Source organism: Eretmochelys imbricata, chromosome 2 (assembly GCF_965152235.1).
Source record: "Eretmochelys imbricata isolate rEreImb1 chromosome 2, rEreImb1.hap1, whole genome shotgun sequence".
NCBI lineage: Eukaryota > Metazoa > Chordata > Testudines > Cheloniidae > Eretmochelys > Eretmochelys imbricata.
Window position 1 is genome coordinate 232,002,652 of NC_135573.1, and position 20,378 is coordinate 232,023,029.

Below are 20,378 nucleotides of genomic sequence, written 5' to 3' on the forward strand. Positions count from 1 at the left end.
AAATTTATATTCTATGTTTTGGGTTTACCCATTTCAAAGAAGTTTTTATAAAATAAAGGTTTAAAGCTTCTGTTAAACTGAACTCTGTAATACAACTTTAACTATGGTGCTGCTGCCACCGCACCATAATAAAAATAAGCAAACTGCAGCTCTCTAAGCTACTTAAATCAAGATGAAATGTAACTTCCACAGAACTTTGCTCTTTACAGATAAGAGTATCCATATGTCGCATGGCAGAACTTCTGTAGGCCATATTTGGTCCATGGATCAAACTTTAATCACACCAGAAAAAAATGTTAAGTCTTCCACATATGTATTAGTGTAAATATTGACACCAACATTTTCCGTTACAATTCCCATTGCTTCACCCATTCTTCTATAAAGAGCTTCCCAAGAGGAGAACATTAAAAGATATCTTCTCAATTCTGCTTTCTGGGCTTTTGCCACATTACTCCAATTATTGGTACTGTGAGATTTGCAAGTAAATTTCAGTGTAGCAAGATAAAAATACACCCACAAATAGCCAACCATCAAAAGAATAAAGTTCAGTAAAGCCTGATCAATAGTTTTATATAAGGCAATTTCCAAATAATGCATAAAAATCAAATAATAAGAAAACAAATAATTTGAAAACAAATATATCAAGATGTTAAGAACTGAATGACAATGGAAACTGGAGATTATAGATACCATAGAATACCATAAGCAAATAAACGTGCATATTTTGTTTATGTAGAGTGAAAGAATTATGTATCAATTAACAAACTTTGTATTTTCCTTTTATTATGCATTTTTAATGCCTCTCATTAACCTGGCTGTGGTAATTTTAACTGGTAATATTTTAATGGCAACTTGAGTAAAAAGAGCTTTATACTGAATTCTTATGGTATATATTGGGACCACCTCCACCATTTAGGCAATCATCCAGGACAAGCAAATATTAGGAGCAGCTAAATATTTAATAACTGTGTTACTGTAGGCTGAAATGAGCCAACATTTTGTGGTTTGCTTAGTGCATAAGAACCCCTTGGGCCTGATTCTGATCTTACATACACTCTTGTGACTCAGGAATAACTTAAGTGATGACATTGTCCAGCTATACCGAAAGGAGGACAGGAAACACTTGATAAGGATTTAATCAGGCTGCAACTTTATTATTAGATGTCTGGGACTACCTGACAAATAAAAGCGTACAGTGCAGGTAAACCCTGTTTGTTTTGTAATTAGCCGGGCGGGAGGCTTCCACCAGCTCCCCCTCTTTTTCCATCCAGGTCCCTCCAGCAAATCCATTGCCAGAACCTAACCATCCACACCCCTTCATAGGAGGGGTAAGATGGGCTATAAGAAATGGGAGTTGGCTCCCTGCCATTCCAACCATAGGAACCCCAAACCTCACACCGTTCCATTCCTTTAACCAGCTCCTCCTTTTTAAGTCCTTTATCAGGCCATTTATCTGGTCACTGGATGCCTTCCCTATGCAATACCTGCACTGGACATCCGCCTCACACTTACCAAATAAGTTGCAACATATAGCCTACCAAACCTTTTGTGCTCACCATAATAGGTGTTCCCTAACATCCGCTGTGAGGAAGGTGAAAAAACCCCACTCCACCCAAGCCAATATGGTGGTGAGGGAAAAAATTCCTTCCCAGCCCCCCCTAAAAAAAGGAGCATCTAGCACAATGTCCACAGCAGGTTCAAACCCACCTGATAATCACACCTCAAGGAGGGGGAGGGAGAGGGGGTGCTGCCTTGCCTCCTGCATAGAGAAAGGGGTTTCCAACACCAGCACTTGCACCTTTAACGCCTTCCACCCTTACAAGGGGGTGAGTCGGTGTTGCAAAGCTAACCAACACCACCTTTCTGCAGCAGTTTCTGATCTTGTTCTCCTCCCTCCCACTGTCATAAAGCTCTACTGTCTTCCTCCGGCAAGCCTGGACAATGGCCTCCCTACTTTCAGTGCAGGGTGGTCAATCACATTACAGTGGTGTAAATACCCGTGTTAACAAGGTCAGAAGTGGGCTCCCTGAGTTAGCCATGGTATTATTATTATTTATTATTTGTATTATCATAACACTTAACCCTAGTAATGAACCAGGACCCCATTGTACTAGGCACTGTCCAAACATGGAAAAAGTCAGTCCCTACTCCAAAGCCATACAAATAATTTTTCAACTGAATTACAGTCCTTTAAACACTAATACCAAAAGAACGAGGAGTCCTTGTGGCACCTTAGAGACTAACAAATTTATTTGAGCATAAACTTTCATGGGTTATAACCCACTTCATCAGATGCATGGAGTGAACAATACAGTAGGCAGGTATAAATATACAGCACGTGAAAAGATGGGAGTTGCCTTACCAAGTGGGGGGAGGGGTCCAGTGCTAACGAGGCCAATTCAGTCAGGGTGGATGTAGCCTATTCTCAACAGTTGACAAGAAAGTGTGAGTATCAACAGAGGGGAAATTACTTTTTGTGGAGACCTAGCCACTCCCAGTCTTTGTTTAGGAACCAATCCCTGCAACAAACCCCACTGACAACTCTGTCCTCATGTCTGTTCAAGGGACACCATCACAGGACCTAACCACATCAACCACTCCATCAGGGGCTCGTTCACCTGCACAGCTACCATTGTGATATATGCCATCATGTGCCAGCAATGCCCCTCTGTCATGTACATTGGCCAAACCGGACAGTTTCTATGCAAAAGAATAAATGGACACAAACCAGACGTCAAGAATCGTTACATTCAAAAACCAGTAGGAGAGCACTTCAATCCCCCTGGACACTCAACAACAGACTTAAAAGTCATTCTTCAACAAAAAAAACTTCAAAAAGAAACTGCAGAACTGGAATTAATTTGCACACTTGACACCATCAAATTAGGCCCGAATAAAGACTGGGAATGGTTGGATCACCACAAAAGGAAATTTTCCCTCTGTTGATACTCACACCTTCTTGTCAACTGTTGGGAATGGGCTACATCCACCCTGACTGAATTGGCCTCATTAGCACTGACCCCCCAACTTGGTAAGGCAACTCTCATCTTTTCATGTGCTGTATATTTACACCTGCCTACTGTATTTTTCACTCCATGCATCTGATGAAGCGGGTTATTGCCCATGAAAGCTTACGCCAAATAAATTTGTTTCTCTAAGGTGCCACAAGGACTCCTTGTTGTTTTTGCTGATGCAGACTAACACGGCTACTCCTCTGAAACCTAATACCAAAAGAACACTCATACTGCAATGAGAAGCTGATAGAAAAATTGACTTGATTATCTAATATTAGTGAAATACAAGAACTAATACAAGAAATAGAAAATACAAAGTCAATGATTACCTGACTTTGCAATTCACTTTGTTGCTTCAGACGAAGGTTTTCTGGTGTATCTGCCACCGTAGTGAAGGACTGTTTTGGGTAGTGTCTAGAAAAAAAAATCACAACATCAAATAGGGAATATCTACATGTTCTGGAAAGTCAAATGCATCCCAATATTCTTTGCCACTTCATTTCAATTAAAAGAAAAGGAGTACTTGTGGCACCTTAGAGACTAACAAATTTATTTGAGCACAAGCTTTCGTGAGCTTCAGCTCACTTCATTGGATGCACTGCATGCATCTGATGAAGTGAGCTGGAGCTCACGAAAGCTTATGCTCAAATATATTTGTTAGTCTCTAAGGTGCCACAAGTACTCCTTTTCTTTTTGCGGATACAGACTAACACGGCTGCTACTCTGAAACCTTTCATTTCATTTGACAGCTGGATTTCATAGTTGGCTAGTTTTATGTTAAAACTAGTTACTATAACATTTAAAAATTCTGGTAAAATATCTGTGTGTTAGTCATGCATTGGACAAATATGAGTGAGTTACTATAATTAGTCTAAATGCCATATATCCACTGTGAACACTAACTAGTCTGTATGATTTGTGCAAAATTTGTTGTGTAGCATGAAATAAAACAGATACCATGCTTAATTGTGTTTTTCCCTATGTGCTTGGGATATTCCTATACTGAATTAAGGCTAAGCTAAAATGCATTAAAATAGAATTGCTTAATGGAAAAAGAAAAGCCAAATAAATCATATTTAGAATACCAACATGTTTGGGATGAAAACCACACCAGTGCTGAAATCTACAGGATCCAGCAAGGTTATACTGACATTACATGTACAGAAAGGTCAAACCTTTTAATGTTAATAGTGTCAACATACTTCTGTATGCAAAAATAAATGACATCCAATATCAAAGACTGCACTGCAAAAAATTCAGTATTGAAAGTTACTGTGAATCTCTTCTTCAATTTAAAATTTTATATCATTGTAATATATTCTTGTTATTTTCTATTTTACAGATACCTTTGACAGGCAAGTCATGCTTATCACAATGTATGACTCCCCTACAGAACAATAATTTGTTCATTTTTCATGCTTTTATCACAAGTCTTTTTCTGAATCACCTACAATTAAAAAAATTTATAGGAAAGATGGGAAACAAGAAAACAGCTAAACCAAGACTTGCTCAGAAGCAGAAGTATTGTAAAGAAACTGATTCTTACAACCTTCTTGCTAAAAGCTTAAGTCTTAAGCCAAAAGCAAAGATTCAATTTATGATTATGCTGACGCACCCATACATACATTTAGATATCTTGTTAGTTTATCATATAGTCTGCCAACTTTCTCATTTGGATATCAAATATTTCAGAAGTTTAGTTAAAACATATATAATCTTCATACAGCAATGTCTGCAATATAATTTCCATTGTAAAACAAGGCTATAAATAAATTGTCAGAATACTTAGGATATACACCATAATACTTTGCCATGTACAAATTCAAGGTGTTCTCTAAAGGATTATTTCAGCAACTGGTGCAATCTCTAAATCAATGTACAACTACTACTAAAAACTGATTTATATTTTTTTTTGCCAGAAAATTGGGCCTTTCACAAAACAAAATTTTTCATGATAAGTTTCTGCTTTCTGTGGAAAAATTAGACTTTTCATTTAAAAATTAAATACCTGAAAACTGGAAAGTTTTTGGTTTTCAACCAAAGGCTGAAAACTTTCAATTCAGAAATGTTGGTGTTGATGCTTTTATTCAGATATCTCATGTCCCCATTCTTCTATGTAGGTCAGGTTTCCCAACCACACTATGGCTGCCATAATGCACCATGGTAGCTCAGCAAGAAAGTATATTATTGTGCATCGTGGGAGATACAGTTCAGCCACAGAGAATAATAGTGGCATAAACACTTAGGGTATGTCTACACTACGGAAAAGGTCAAATTTATAGAAGTCGTTTTTTTAAAAATCGGTTTTATATATTCGAGTGTGTGTGTCCCCACAGAAAATGCTCTAAGTGCATTAACTCGGCGGAGCGCTTCCACACTACCGAGGCTACAGTCGACTTCCGGAGCGTTGCACTGTGAGTAGCTATCCCACAGTTCCCGCAGTCTCCGCTGCCCATTGGAATTCTGGGTTGAGATCCCAATGCCTGATGGGGCTAAAACATTGTCGCAGGTGGTTCTGGGTACATATCGTCAGGCCCCCGTTCCCTCCCTCCCTCCCTCCGTGAAAGCAAGGGCAGACAATCGTTTCGCGCCTTTTTTCCTGAGTTACCTGTGCAGACGCCATACCACGGCAAGCATGGAGCCTGCTCAGGTAACCGTCACCCTATCACTCCTGTGCTGGCAGACGCAGTACGGCATTGCTACACAGTAGCAGCAACCCCTTGCCTTGTGGCAGCAGACGGTACAGTATGACTGGTAGCTGTCATCGTCATGTCTGAGGTGCTCCTGGCCACGTCGGCTGGGAGCGCCTGAACAGACATGGGCGCAGGGACTAAATTTGGAGTGACTTGACCAGGTCATTCTCTTTAGTCCTGCAGTCAGTCCTATTGAACCGTCTTATGGTGAGCAGGCAGGCGATACGGATTGCTAGCAGTCGTACTGTACCATCTTCTGCCGGGCAGGCAAGAGATGAGGATTGCTAGCAGTCATATTGTACCATCTTCTGCCAGGCAGGCAAGAGATGAGGATGGCATGCAGTCCTTCTGCACCGTCTGCTGCCAGCCAAAGATGTAAAAGATAGATGGAGTGGATCAAAACAAGAAATAGACCAGATTTGTTTTGTACTCATTTGCTTCCCCCCCTCCCGTGTCTAGGAATGCCTCTAGGTCACATTGCAGTCACTCACAGAGAAGGTGCAGAGAGGTAAATCTAGCCATGTATCAATCAGAGGCCAGGCTAACCTCCTTGTTCCAATAAGAACGATAACTTAGGTGCACCATTTCTTATTGGAACCCTCCGTGAAGTCCTGCCTGAAATACTCCTTGATGTAAAGACACCCCCTTTGTTGATTTTAGCTCCCTGAAGCCAACCCTGTAAGCCGTGTCCTCAGTCACCCCTCCCTCCGTCAGAGCAACGGCAGACAAACGTTCCGCACCTTTTTTCTGTGCGGACGCCATACCAAGGCAAGCATGGAGGCCGCTCAGCTCACTTTGGCAATTAGGAGCACATTAAACACCACACGCATTATCCAGCAGTATATGCAGCACCGGAACCTGGCAAAGCGATACCGGGCGAGGAGGCGACGTCAGCGCGGTCACGTGAGTGATCAGGACATGGACACAGATTTTTCTGAAAGCATGGGCCCTGCCAATGCATGCATCATGGTGCTAATAGGGCAGGTTCATGCTGTGGAACGCCAATTCTGGGCTCGGGAAACAAGCACAGACTGGTGGGACCGCATAGTGTTGCAGGTCTGGGACGATTCCCAGTGGCTGCGAAACTTTCGCATGCGTAAGGGCACTTTCATGGAACTTTGTGACTTGCTTTCCCCTGCCCTGAGGCGCATGAATACCAAGATGAGAGCAGCCCTCACAGTTGAGAAGCGAGTGGCGATAGCCCTGTGGAAGCTTGCAACGCCAGACAGCTACCGGTCAGTTGGGAATAATTTATAGTGGGCAAATCTACTGTGGGGGCTGCTGTGATGCAAGTAGCCCACGCAATCAAAGATCTGCTGATATCAAGGGTAGTGACCCTGGGAAATGTGCAGGTCATAGTGGATGGCTTTGCTGCAATGGGATTCCCTAACTGTGGTGGGGCCATAGATGGAACCCATACCCCTATCTTGGCACCGGAGCACCAAGCCACCGAGTACATAAACCACAAAGGGTACTTTTCGATAGTGCTGCAAGCTCTGGTGGATCACAAGGGACGTTTCACCAACATCAACGTGGGATGGCCGGGAAAGGTGCATGACGCTCGCATCTTCAGGAACTCTGGTCTGTTTCAAAAGCTGCAGGAAGGGACTTTATTCCCAGACCAGAAAATAACTGTTGGGGATGTTGAAATGCCCATATCCCCCTATCCTTGGGGACCCAGCCTACCCCTTAATGCCATGGCTCATGAAGCCGTACACAGGCCGCCTGGACAGTAGTCAGGAGCTGTTCAACTACAGGCTGAGCAAGTGCAGAATGGTGGTAGAATGTGCATTTGGACGTTTAAAGGTGCGCTGCCGCAGTTTACTGACTCGCTTAGACCTCAGCGAAACCAATATTCCCACTGTTATTACTGCTTGCTGTGTGCTCCACAATATCTGTGAGAGTAAGGGGGAGACGTTTATGGCGGGGTGGGAGGTTGAGGCAAATCGCCTGGCTGCTGGTTACGCGCAGCCAGACACCAGGGCGGTTAGAAGAGCACAGGAGGGCGCGGTACGCATCAGAGAAGCTTTGAAAACCAGTTTCATGACTGGCCAGGCTACGGTGTGAAAGTTCTCTTTGTTTCTCCTTGATGAAACCCCCCACCGCTTGGTTCACTCTACTTCCCTGTAAGCTAACCACCCGCCCCTCCTCCCTTCAATCACCGCTTGCAGAGGCAATAAAGTCATTGTTGCTTCACATTCATGCATTCTTTATTCATTCATCACACAAACAGGGGGATGACTACCAAGGTAGCCCAGGAGGGGTGGTGGAGGAGGGAAGGAAAATGCCACACAGCACTTTAAGCACAGCACTTTAAAAGTTTACAACTTTAAAATTTATTGAATGACAGCCTTCTTTTTTTTGGGCAATCCTCTGTGGTGGAGTGGCTGGTTGGCCGGAGGCCCCCCCACCGCGTTCTTGGGCGTCTGGGTGTGGAGGCTATGGAACTTGGGGAGGAGGGCGGTTGGTTACATAGGGGCTGTAGTGGCAGTCTGTGCTCCAGCTGCCTTTGCTGCAGCTCAACCATATACTGGAGCATACTGGTTTGATCCTGCAGCAGCCTCAGCATTGAATCCTGCCTCCTCTCATCACCCTGCCGCCACATTTGAGCTTCAGCCCTGTCTTCAGCCCGCCACCTCTCCTCCCGGTCATTTTGTGCTTTCCTGCACTCTGACATTATTTGCCTCCACACATTCGTCTGTGCTCTGTCAGAGTGGGAGGACAGCATGAGCTCGGAGAACATTTCATCACGAGTGCGTTTTTTTTTCTTTCTAAGCTTCACTACCCTCTGGGAAGGAGAAGATCCTGTGATCATTGAAACACATGCAGCTGGTGGAGAAAAAAAAAAGGGACAGCGGTATTTAAAAAGTCACATTTTATAAAACGGTGGCTACACTCTTTCAGGGTAAACCTTGCTGTTAACATTACATACATAGCACATGTGCTTTCGTTACAAGGTCGCATTTTGCCTCCCCCCCACCGCGTGACTACCCCCTCAACCTTCCCCCCTCCCTGTGGCTAACAGCGGGGAACATTTCTGTTTAGCCACAGGCAAACAGCCCAGCAGGAATGGGCTCCTCTGAGTGTCCCCTGAAGAAAAGCACTCTATTTCAACCAGGTGACCATGAATTATATCTCACTCTCCTGAGGATAACACAGAGAGATAAAGAACGGATGTTGTTTGAATGCCAGCAAACATACACTGCAATGCTTTGTTCTACAATGATTCCCGAGTACGTGTTACTGGCCTGGAGTGGTAAAGTGTCCTACCATGAAGGACGCAATAAGGCTGCCCTCCCCAGAAACCTTTTGCAAAGGCTTTAGGACTACATCTAGGAGAACCGCGAATGCCAGGGCAAAGTAATCCTTTCACATGCTTGCTTTTAAACCATGTATAGTATTTTAAAAGGTACACTCACCAGAGGTCCCTTCTCCGCCTGCTGGGTCCAGGAGGCAGCCTTGGGTGGGTTCGGGGGGTACTGGCTCCAGATCCAGGGTGAGAAACAGTTCCTGGCTGTCGGGAAAAACAGTTTCTCCGCTTGCTTGCTGTGAGCTATCTACAACCTCATCATCATCATCATCATCACCATCTTCTTCGTCCCCAAAACCTGCTTCCGTGTTGCCTCCATCTCCGTTGAAGGAGTCAAATAACACGGCTGGGGTAGTGGTGGCTGAACCCCCTAAAATGGCATGCAGCTCATCATAGAAGCGGCATGTTTGGGGCTCTGACCCGGAGCGGCCGTTCGCCTCTCTGGTTTTCTGGTAGGCTTGCCTCAGCTCCTTCAGTTTCACGCGGTACTGCTTCGGGTCCCAGTTATGGCCTCTGTCCTTCATGCCCTGGGAGATTTTGACAAAGGTTTTGGCATTTTGAAAACTGGAACGGAGTTCTGATAGCACGGATTCCTCTCCCCAAACAGCGATCAGATCCCGTACCTCCCGTTCGGTCCATGGTGGAGCTCTTTTGCGATTCTGGGACTCCATCATGGTCACCTCTGCTGATGAGCTCTGCATGGTCACCTGCAGCCTGCCACACTGGCCAAACAGGAAATGAGATTCAAAAGTTCGCGGTTCTTTTCCTGTCTACCTGGCCAGTGCATCTGAGTTGAGAGCGCTGTCCAGAGCGGTCACAATGGAGCACTCTGGGATAGCTCCCGGAGGCCAATACCATCGAATTGTGTCCACAGTATCCCAAATTCGAGCCGGCAAGGTCGATTTAAGCGCTAATCCACTTGTCAGGGGTGGAGTAAGGAAATCCATTTTAAGAGCCCTTTAAGTCGAAATAAAGGGCTTCATTGTGTGGACGGGTGCAGGTTTACACCAATTTAACGCTGCTAAATTCGACCTAAAGTCCTAGTGTAGACCAGGGCTGAAACTACAAATATAATGAGGCACAGTGGAAGCATTTCCAAACTGAAATTTTCGGGTTTTGGCTAATTTTTTTCAGTTTTTGATTTTTCACAGAAAAGATTAAATTTTTGGGGTGGGGACCTATTTTCCAACTAATTCTAGTATTCTCTATTATATTCTTAGAAGAGGAAGGGCTCTGTGATTTTAATACATATGTGCCTAAACTCTGATGCTTCTTATGCTCCTGTGGGGAAAAAGGTGGCTCAGAATCCAGAAAAAGGAGGCAACTTCAGAACTACATAACCTGAAGATAGCTCCTATTTATACAGGTGCACAGAGCCAGCTAATATCAATATCTGCTAGTTCCCAGCGAGTCTTGGAACAGATACAGGAATAGGGTGGAGTTTACAGAAAAGTCATGTTCACAGATCAGTCCTATGGATGTAAACATGTCAGCCTACTATAGCACCTCTTAGTTACATCATCCAACTTATTCCAGCTGTAAAATGGAGTAAGTCATTCCTCATTTGCCTCATTCTTTCTCTACTTTTCATAGCTGATTTGTTGATAGAAAGAGAAGATGAGTATGAAGGGTTCTACACTGAGATGTACTGGGACAGAAGACAGTATGTGAGGAAGACAGAAAGGATGGGCATGGTTTTAATCCTGCAGAGCCCAACAAAGTGGATTAGGAGAGCTCATTCTGACCTAGAGCTTTCCTATTTCAAAAGTCCATTAAGCCTTCAGCAATTCACATAGGTAGAAAAAGTTGTGATACATTTGTCCTGACATCATGAGGCTTTTGGGTCCTGGAGATCCACCACTAGCAGCTCTGAATACAGGTACAGTTTGCTATTTATATGCATCTTTGGCAAATATAGTGACAGTTTGGCCCACAGTATGGAGGCCTAGCCTCCTAATTTTCCTCTTGACCTGGGGACATGTTGGGACAGAAAAGATGGAGACTGTGTGTCTTTTTAACCTGATGTTTCCCAAATTAAAAACTTAGTATGCTGTCCAGAAGATAAGAATATGCATTTCATCCAGCCACATATACTAGCTATTTATTCTAAAGTACTTGTAGGTACAATGGTTTGCTCCATAAACAGATATCCAAAATCACTAATTACTTTTTAAAAAATTAGTGTTGTATTTTAAATTTAAGGCAAAGGTATCTAGGACCCATAACAGATATTTTATAAATGTTTGTATTATAAACAAAAAAAAATATTTTTTTTAAATTGCAGTAAACCATTAAAGCATATGTACTTCCCCCTACAGAAGTGATAAAACTATTTACATTAAACATGGCATTTAACTGATCATGCTAATCATTTACCCCAGTGTATTACTCATCGTGATTTAAAATTCTTTCAATTTATAAAAATGAGATCATTTAGCAAAATTAATTACCATCAGTGTTCTAGAATTAATGGTCTTATCTTCTGCAGCTGATTGGTGAAACCACCCACATAGTCTATTAAAACAAAGACATACAGTTTTAGTTACAGGCCCTCTAGTTTATGGAAATTCCTGCCTCAAGCCATTAAATGTGGATGGTGCTAAATGTAAATATTATCTTAATCATTTGTTTGTTTTTAATTTAATATTATGAAATGGCTTCATGTTTATTAAAAATATCATTATATACAACAAATTGTCCTATAAATTCTCTAAGGTTCATTAGTGGCAATATTTGTTGTATAATTTATCTTCTCTTATAGCTATTGGCTGAATACCTGTTAAATGTAAAAGAAAAGGAGTACTTGTGGCACCTTAGAGACTAACAAATTTATTTGAGCATAAGCTTTTGTGAGCTACAGCTCACTTCATCGGATGCATTCAGTGGAAAATACAGTGGGGAGATTTATATACACAGAGAACATGAAACAATGGGTGTTACTTACACACTGTAATGAGAGTGATCGTTTAAGGTGAGCTATTATCAGCAGGAGAGCTGGGGGGGGGGGGACTTTTTGTAGTGATAATCAAGGTGGGCCATTTCCAGCAGTTGACAAGAACGTCTGAGGGACAGTGGGGGGGGGGGATAAACATGGGGAAATAGTTTTACTTTGTGTAATGACCCATCCACTCCCAGTCTCTATTCAAGCCTAAGTTAATTGTATCCAGTTTGCAAATTAATTCCAATTCAGCAGTCTCTCGTTGGAGTCTGTTTTTGAAGTTATTTGTTGAAGAATTGCAACATTTAGGTCTGTAATCGAGTGACCAAAGAGATTGAAGTGTTCTCCAACTGGTTTTTGAATGTTATAATTCTTGACGTCTGATTTTTGTCCATTTATTCTTTTACGTAGAGACTGTCCAGTTTGACCAATGTACATGGCAGAGGGGCATTGCTGGCACATGATGGCATATATCACATTGGTAGATGTGCAGGTGGACGAGCCTCTGATAGTGTGGCTGATGTGATTAGGCCCTATGATGGTGTCCCCTGAATAGATACGTGGACACAGTTGGCAACAGGCTTTGTTGCAAGGATAGGTTCCTGGGTTAATGGTTCTGTTGTGTGGTTGCTGGTGAGTATTTGCTTCAGGTTGGGGGGCTGTCTGTAAACAAGGATTGGCCTGTCTCCCAAGATCTGTGAGAGAGATGGATCGTCCTTCAGGATAGGTTGTACATGGTTCACCTGCACATCTACCAATGTGATATATGCCAGCAATGCCCCTCTGCCATGTACATTGGTCAAACTGGACAGTCTCTACGTAAAAGAATAAATGGACACAAATCAGACATCAAGAATTATAACATTCAAAAACCAGTTGGAGAACACTTCAATCTCTCTGGTCACTCGATTACAGACCTAAAAGTTGCAATTCTTCAACAAAATAACTTCAAAAACAGACTCCAACGAGAGACTGCTGAATTGGAATTAATTTACAAACTGGATACAATTAACTTAGGCTTGAATAGAGACTGGGAGTGGATGGGTCATTACACAAAGTAAAACTATTTCCCCATGTTTATCCCCCCCCCCCCCCCCACTGTTCCTCAGACGTTCTTGTCAACTGCTGGAAATGGCCCACCTTGATTATCACTACAAAAAGTTTTTCCCCCCCATGCTCTCCTGCTGGTAATATCTCACCTTAAGTGACCACTCTCATTACAGTGTGTATGGTAACACCCATTGTTTCATGTTCTCTATGTATATAAATCTCCCCACTGTATTTTCCACTGAATGCATCCGATGAAGTGAGCTGTAGCTCACGAAAGCTAATGCTCAAATAAATTTGTTAGTCTCTAAGGTGCCACAAGTCCTCCTTTTCTTTTGCAAATACAGACTAACACAGCTGCTACTCTGAAACCTGTTAAATGTAAGGAAGTGTTAAGCTAGTTACATTTTGTTTCCTAAATATTTGCTTAAGAACCTACTGTATTTCAGTAAAACATTGTGGATAAAGATGTGGGGATGGATGCAAGCAGCTTTTAATTCACAAGTCCATAGAGATATCATAGTAATTGATAACTCAGTTGCTGTGCTTCCCTTTTATCTTGAGATATTGTGGCCAGAGAAAAGCAGGGAATTTGTTAAGGGGATTGATGTCATGCCAGTAATTTAATGGCAATGTTCAAAGGATTTTGTTTTGTTTTAAGTCTTTGTTAGCACTGAATTTAAGCAATATGTCTGATCAAGCTAATGCTATTAGAGATAATCCAGTATAAAGATCTATACAAGAAGCGCCAGAACAAATCTATATGCATAGCATAGCATTTCTTCACTATGTTACTACACTGCTAGTTTCAGCTGCACAGCTTGATTGGTTAATAAAGCTTCAACTGAACAGCTTTGTATTTAGGGAGTACTTCCAACATTTTTGTGAGTTTAAAACAAAAACTGTGAAGCCCCCAAAGATTCAGGAAATCATATGAAAGTTTGCATGCTTTTCCAGATATTAGCCACATGTTCAGTCTACAAGACTCGCATGAACATTTCCCCAAAACATGCTTACTCATGAGATTTTCAGCTGCATTTCCACTTTCAGAGAGCACCAAAAGTAACGAAAGAACTATCAGTTTGGGTATTTCAGCTCTTCTCAGTCTTGACAGGAAACAGAAAATGTAGCAGTGCACAAAAATGGAAAGTATTTGGGAGAAAAGTGGTCAAGATTCAAACTTTCCTGAGTCCCATAAAAAGGTTAGATTAAAAGGTAGGGACAAAAGTTCAGGTCTGTTTATAAATGAGTTGCCCATATCTAGTTAACTTTATATATAGATATATAAAATCTCACATAAAGTAGGTAAATCATCCAACATTTCCTGGTTTTCATTCTAAAAACCTGGTAGTCTCGCACCTTGCAGAAAAATTTAAAAGACTTTAATTTTGAAAGGAGTCTCAGGGAGTTAGGCACCCAACTGCCACTGAACGTCAGTGGGATCTGGGATGCTTCACTCTTGCAAGTGCCTTTGAAAATTCCAGCAAAACAGCAGATGCTCTAATGAGGTCTTGTATTACTAAAATTCATTATTTTTACAAAATACCCTAATCCCACTTACTAGTATATTATGAAGTATTAATCATTTAAAAATAAACTGCAGTTGAAAATGTACATGAAAAAAAGTTCATTTTCTCATCCCTGACCCTTCTTGCTTTTTTGTTCGGTTTTGTTCAATTTTGCTAATTCACAATTTCAGTAATTCTCAGTCGGTCGCCCAGGTATTAGTGCAAATTAGCAAAATTCTACTGTGTTTTCACCTTGATTCTCTACCTAATCCAGGAGAGTACAGTCTTGTCCACTGAGATGTTAAGTACCAGAAGGGTAAGGGGGTAGAAAGTTTTGATCATGCTGTGGGTCAGACATGAAACTCGTCAGCAGACAACTTCTCACTTTGAAGTTCTTGTTCAGCTGTGCTCTCTGCTGTGAGGCTGTAGCTGGAATGTCTCTGCTCTTTGAAGTTTCCTATCAGACTGCACTTGACTGCAGAGACTGATTGAAGCGTTTTTCAAGGAGGAAGAATCTTGCTAGGGAGGTCTTGGTGCTGGAAGACTGGAGCAATGAGGTGACGATGGAAGATTTTGATCTTGCTTCAATTTAACGATTCATCCACAGTGGATTCTCAAGCTTGGGTTATGATTGGCTATGGGATTTGAAAAATAGCTACTCTGTTTATATGAAGGGTAGATTCCCTTGCAACAACTGACTTATTTTGAAAGCTAGAGTGGTTTTTCTCCTTCCTCTTCTAATGTTTTGACGATTGGCTTTTGGAGATATTTAATTTGTGCCTCTGTACTTCTTATTTGAAGTGAAACAGATGGTTGTTCCAGTTTGCCACCTAAATATTGGAAGCCTACCAAGAAAATCCGAAGGGAGAAGGGGCTGAGCTGGTTTGGATGAGATGTAGCAAGTAATAAAATCCATGAAATAATATTATGGAGCAAAAACTTGAGGCCTTTACACCACAAATGGCTACGGTGGAGGGCAACATTTGGGCTATGGATAAAAGTATAAAAATTGAGCAGCCAATGCTATGCTGTTAAGTTTGATAACAAATGTATTAAAGATCTTTATGCTCCTCTTACTGGAGAAAATTCCATATAGCATAGCATCCCTAGTGGAAGAAAGCCTCATAGTATTAAAGGTTACTTTTGGCACTGCATATCTTAATCATAAAATGCAGAATATTGGAAGTTACAGAAAATTGAAAAGTAATCTTGTTAGCATTAGAGGGGTTGTGAAGAAAAAGGATATGAGGGATCTACTTGAGCTTGTTTTAGAAGTAAAAACTGTACCATCCTTGTACATTTGAAAACATATGTTAGCCCAAAGCATTAAGATTCCTCAAGCTACAATACTAATGAAGGATAAACTGAGAAGATTAGGGCTAATATTGTTATGTTGCTTTCTACTTGGATACAAAGGGGAGTACTGAAGATAATGAGGAAAAAGGAACAAATCTACTACTTGAACACAAGTGTCCACATACAGGCACAACTTCAGACAATGGAAGTAGGGTATTCTAAATCCAGAACTCTCTCATACTAGGTCATCAGCTGCCTTATCGTAACCAGCTAACCTGTAGGTTATTTTGGGAAGAATCTGTGAAGGTGAATAGACAGGTGCCACAGAACATTATGCTATCTGCATTCTGTTGCCAAGGAAACTTCAGCTGCAGACTCATCTGCTGAAGAGATGCAAAAAACAGTCAAATTGAGTCTGGGAGCCCCCTATTCTCAGGCTTCTCTAGCAAGTGAGCTGAGTAATTTGCCTAACTCAGTTATCACAAATATGTACGCATAAAATTAGAAAGGTTAAGGCACAAAATTAGATTAAACTAGCTACAGACAAAGGGTAACATGAAAACATTCTACAAATACATTAGAAAAAAGAGGAAGAGCAAGGACTGGGTAGGCCTGCTAGTCAATGAGGGGAAAAAACAGTAACAGAAAATGTGGAAATGGCAGAAGTGCTAAATGATGTTTTTGTTTCAGTTTTCATCAAAAAGGTTAGTAGTGATTGGATGGCTAACCTAGTGAATGCCAGTGAAAATGAAGTAGGATCAGAGGCTAAAGTAGGGAAAGAAAAAGTTAAAAATTACTTAGACTAGTTCAATGTCTTCAAGTAGCCAGGGCCTGATGAAATACATCCTAGAATAGTCAAGGAGCTGACTGAGAAGATATCTAAGCCATTAGCAATTATCTTCAATAAGTTATGGAAGAATGGGAGAGATTCCAGAGGACTGGAAAAGGGCAAATATAGTGCCCATCTATAACAAGAGAACAACCCGAGGAATTACAGACCAGTCAGCTTAATTTCTGTACCTGAAAAGATAATGGAGCAAATAATTAAGCACACAATTTGGAAACATCTAGAAGATAATAAGGTGATAAGTAACAGTCAGCATGGATTTGTCAAGAACAAAACATGTCAAACCAACCAAACAGCTTTCTTTGACAGAGTAACAAGACTTGTGGATGGGGGAAGCGGTAGATGTGGTATATCTTGACTTTAGTAGGGCTTTTGATATTGTCTCACAAGACCTTCTCCTAAACAAATTAGGGAAATACAATCTAGATGGAGCTACTATATGGTGGTTGCATAACTGGTTGGAAAACCATTTCCAGAGAGTAGTTACCACTGGCTCATAGTCAAGATCGAAGGGTGTATCAAGTGGGGTCCCACAGGGATCAGTTCTGTGTCCAGTTCTGTTCAATATTTTCATCAATGGCATGGAGAATACACTTACAATGTTTGCACACAATAACAAGCTGGGAGGGGTTGCAAGTGCTTTGGAGGATAGGATTAAAATTCAAAATGATCTGGACAAACTGGAGAAATGGTCCTCATCTTATAAAATGCCTCACTATGTCAACAGCAGAATGTTTTGTGAATCTCTTTTCTTATCTAATATTGTAAATGAATTTCATCATCCTAATTTTATCATAGTTATTTACACTTTGTTTAAACCATTCATCTAACTCTTCCCTAAGCAATTAAAATCACTTCTTGTGATCACAGATACACATCAGAAGACTATGTAATGATTAAATGCTACATTTCTATAACTGCATTTTTACCAGTAATATAGTTTAAACAGGTTTATTTCCTCAATGCCATAACAATCGTGTTCTATGCCTGTCCTTCAGACAGAGCAAGAAACTTTTACTGGAAAATCATTGTTATGCCACAGTGGTGCTAAAGCCCAGCTTGTTGTACTTATCATGTGTCACTCTTTATATGCTTGAGTTCCAGTTCAAACTTTCTCCTATTAGCTTCAGCTCATAGATTCATAGACTTTAAGGCTAGAAGCAACCCATCGTGATCATCTAGTCTGACCTCCTGCACATCACAGGCTACAGAACCTCACCCACTCACTCCTGTAAGAGACCCATAATCTCTGCCTGAGTTTCTGAAATCCTCAAATCATGATTTAAAGACTTCAACTCACAGAGTATCCACCACTTATTGTTGTTCAAACCAGCAAGTGACCCATGCCCCAAGCTGCAGAGGAAGGCAAAAACAAAACAAAACAGGGTCTCTGCCAATGGAACCTAGGGGGAAAATTCCTTCCTGACCCCAAATACAGCAATCAGTTAGAACCTGAGCATGTCAGTGAGACTCAACAGCCAGACTCCTGGAAAATAATTCACTGCAGTAACTCAGAACCCTCCCCATCTAATGTCCTATCTCCGACCGTTGGAGCCATTTGCTACTAGCAGTTTCGGGTGAACCACTGAAGACCAAACAGATCCACCCACAAGGAACACAATTTAGTAGCATGGGTTCAAGAGGTGCTCCAAGAGAGCTCCCTTAAATGATGCAGTCAAGAGGACTGAGTGGCGTTGTCTACACTAAATATCAGGCCAAATGCAACAGATAAATATGCAAGACTATAACTACATTAAGCATAAACTGAAAAATGTAATGTGAGAGAAATAACTGTTAATACAGGAGAAAGAGTAGTTACAAGAGGAAGAGGAAAGGACATTTATTAAAACTTACAACCTGCTATTAAATTTTGTATAGATCTAGGTATCTCAAAGTCCTGGCATATCCAGATTGTAAATAAAGGAGAATGGGTTTTCCTACTTAAGCCTTTAGATCTAACCCACCTCCTCTCTCTGGGGAAATTCCTACTAAGTCAGGTGACATTTGTTAAACCTTTTCTATTGGCAATTACTTTGGAATCTAACCATGGGTCTTTTTCACATTTGTTGGGAATTTTTGGTCCCTTTGCTGAACACAAGGGAAACTGGCTTCATCCCTGAAAAAATAAATGATTTTATCTAATGTAATTAATGTCTCTCCTTGCCAGTGATCAAGTGGTTTTCACTCAGCATGCTAAGGCACCATAACTTATTCAGTAAAAGCTTAAGCCTTTCCTCCCCCCACTTTCAAGTGTAGATTTTCAATCTTACAAAAAGTAATGGAATTAAGATAAAATAAAATAAAATTTTAATAGAGAAAAATAATACTCTGTCTCACCATGAGCCAAATTCAACCCCAAGTTTCGGTGGGTCTTTACCAGCAAAAAATTCAATTTGCCAGGGGGCCAGCACATTTCTAAAGGGGAGCAGCCCTGGCCAGATTCAAAACCTAACCCCGCCAGCCTTCACAGATGGGACTTCTGTGTTATTTTCTGACACAACTCCAGCAGAAGGCTATAGATACTCAAATCCTTCTCCTCCCTCTGCATAGAACCATGCAATTTCCTCTGTCTTGGACCTTCCCTGGCTGCAGAGAAGGGATGAAGAGTTTTCCCACTGTGTATATACCGTACGTCATGTAAACCTGTAGTTCTTCATTCTGCACCTTACTGGTTACCAAACCATGCAGCAAACTATACTTTATTGAGGAAGTCTTGCCAGCTTACTGCTCTTATACAAACACATTATATAGTACTGAGTCCATCTACAAACATCAGAGAAGTTAAACATGAAGGTTTTATGGATTTTCCTAAGTGTTGCTTTAAAAAACATGAAGGATTTTGATGAAATAAGTAAAAATGGAAGCTTTATTCTGCATCACTGTTTTGATGTAAAATCTAACATGGAGACGATGCTGGAGAACAGAAGAGACTGATTCAATTTTTATCTACTGGACATGCTGTGGTTTCAATTTACAGCTAGGTTTCATATTTGATACTCGGCTAGAAATTGAAATGTTGAATCATTGCCAAGATACAGAGTTAATCACTTAGCCCATTTACAGGTCACAAATGTAAGGATGTGGGAACCCAGCCATTCCACTTTCTCTTAAATCTGACAAAGAAAACTAGTGGTAAACCCGGAACAGAATGCAGACATTTTTTCTTCTGTATGTCCTGCTTACATGTTTTCCACCTTACATTTCTCTGTGTATGGGAGAGATTTTTTCCTTTTGTCTGTTTGTTTCTGTTTTGCAAACCCATAAAAACCAAGTTGCATTAGACAACTCATTTATGCTTCTAGAAGCCAGAATTATCATGCAAAATGATGGTAAATTATACCAAGGGAACACTCAACAGCCAGCTGGAAGGGAGAACAAAAACAGGAGTGCTAGAAAGACATCACTGAGCACAAGCAGGGATTATTACTTTGTTGTATTATTTGGCTTTTATGAAAAAAACTGTTTAGGTTCTTGCCAAGAGAGTGGGAGACCCAAACCCACTGCAAATCCAAAGTGCAGCTAATAAGCTATTTGACAGTTTACCAAACTTTAGTTATGGTTGCTCAGAACAAATATGAGTCATACAACATTGACTTATCTCCTCATGGGAGTGGGGGAGGTTGGGAGACTGTCCTTGTAAAGATCTTGGGGTTCATTTAATAACAAACCAGGAAATGAGAAAGGAATAAAACTTTAATAAAACGAACTGCAGAGCATCTCTGGTG

At 41.2% G+C, this 20,378-nt stretch overlaps 1 protein-coding gene across 3 annotated transcripts in view; it reads right to left on the reverse strand.

Annotated features, from left to right (window-relative positions):
* The window catches only part of LOC144260728 (LIM zinc-binding domain-containing Nebulette), a 408,056-nt gene that overhangs the window by 252,597 nt on the left and 135,081 nt on the right, over positions 1-20,378 (reverse strand). For all 3 annotated transcript variants that reach the window (XM_077809449.1, XM_077809448.1, XM_077809447.1), the window contains exon 3: positions 3,344-3,428. In XM_077809449.1, the coding sequence (XP_077665575.1) occupies positions 3,344-3,428 (85 nt within the window). The remainder of the gene's footprint in view (positions 1-3,343; positions 3,429-20,378) is intronic.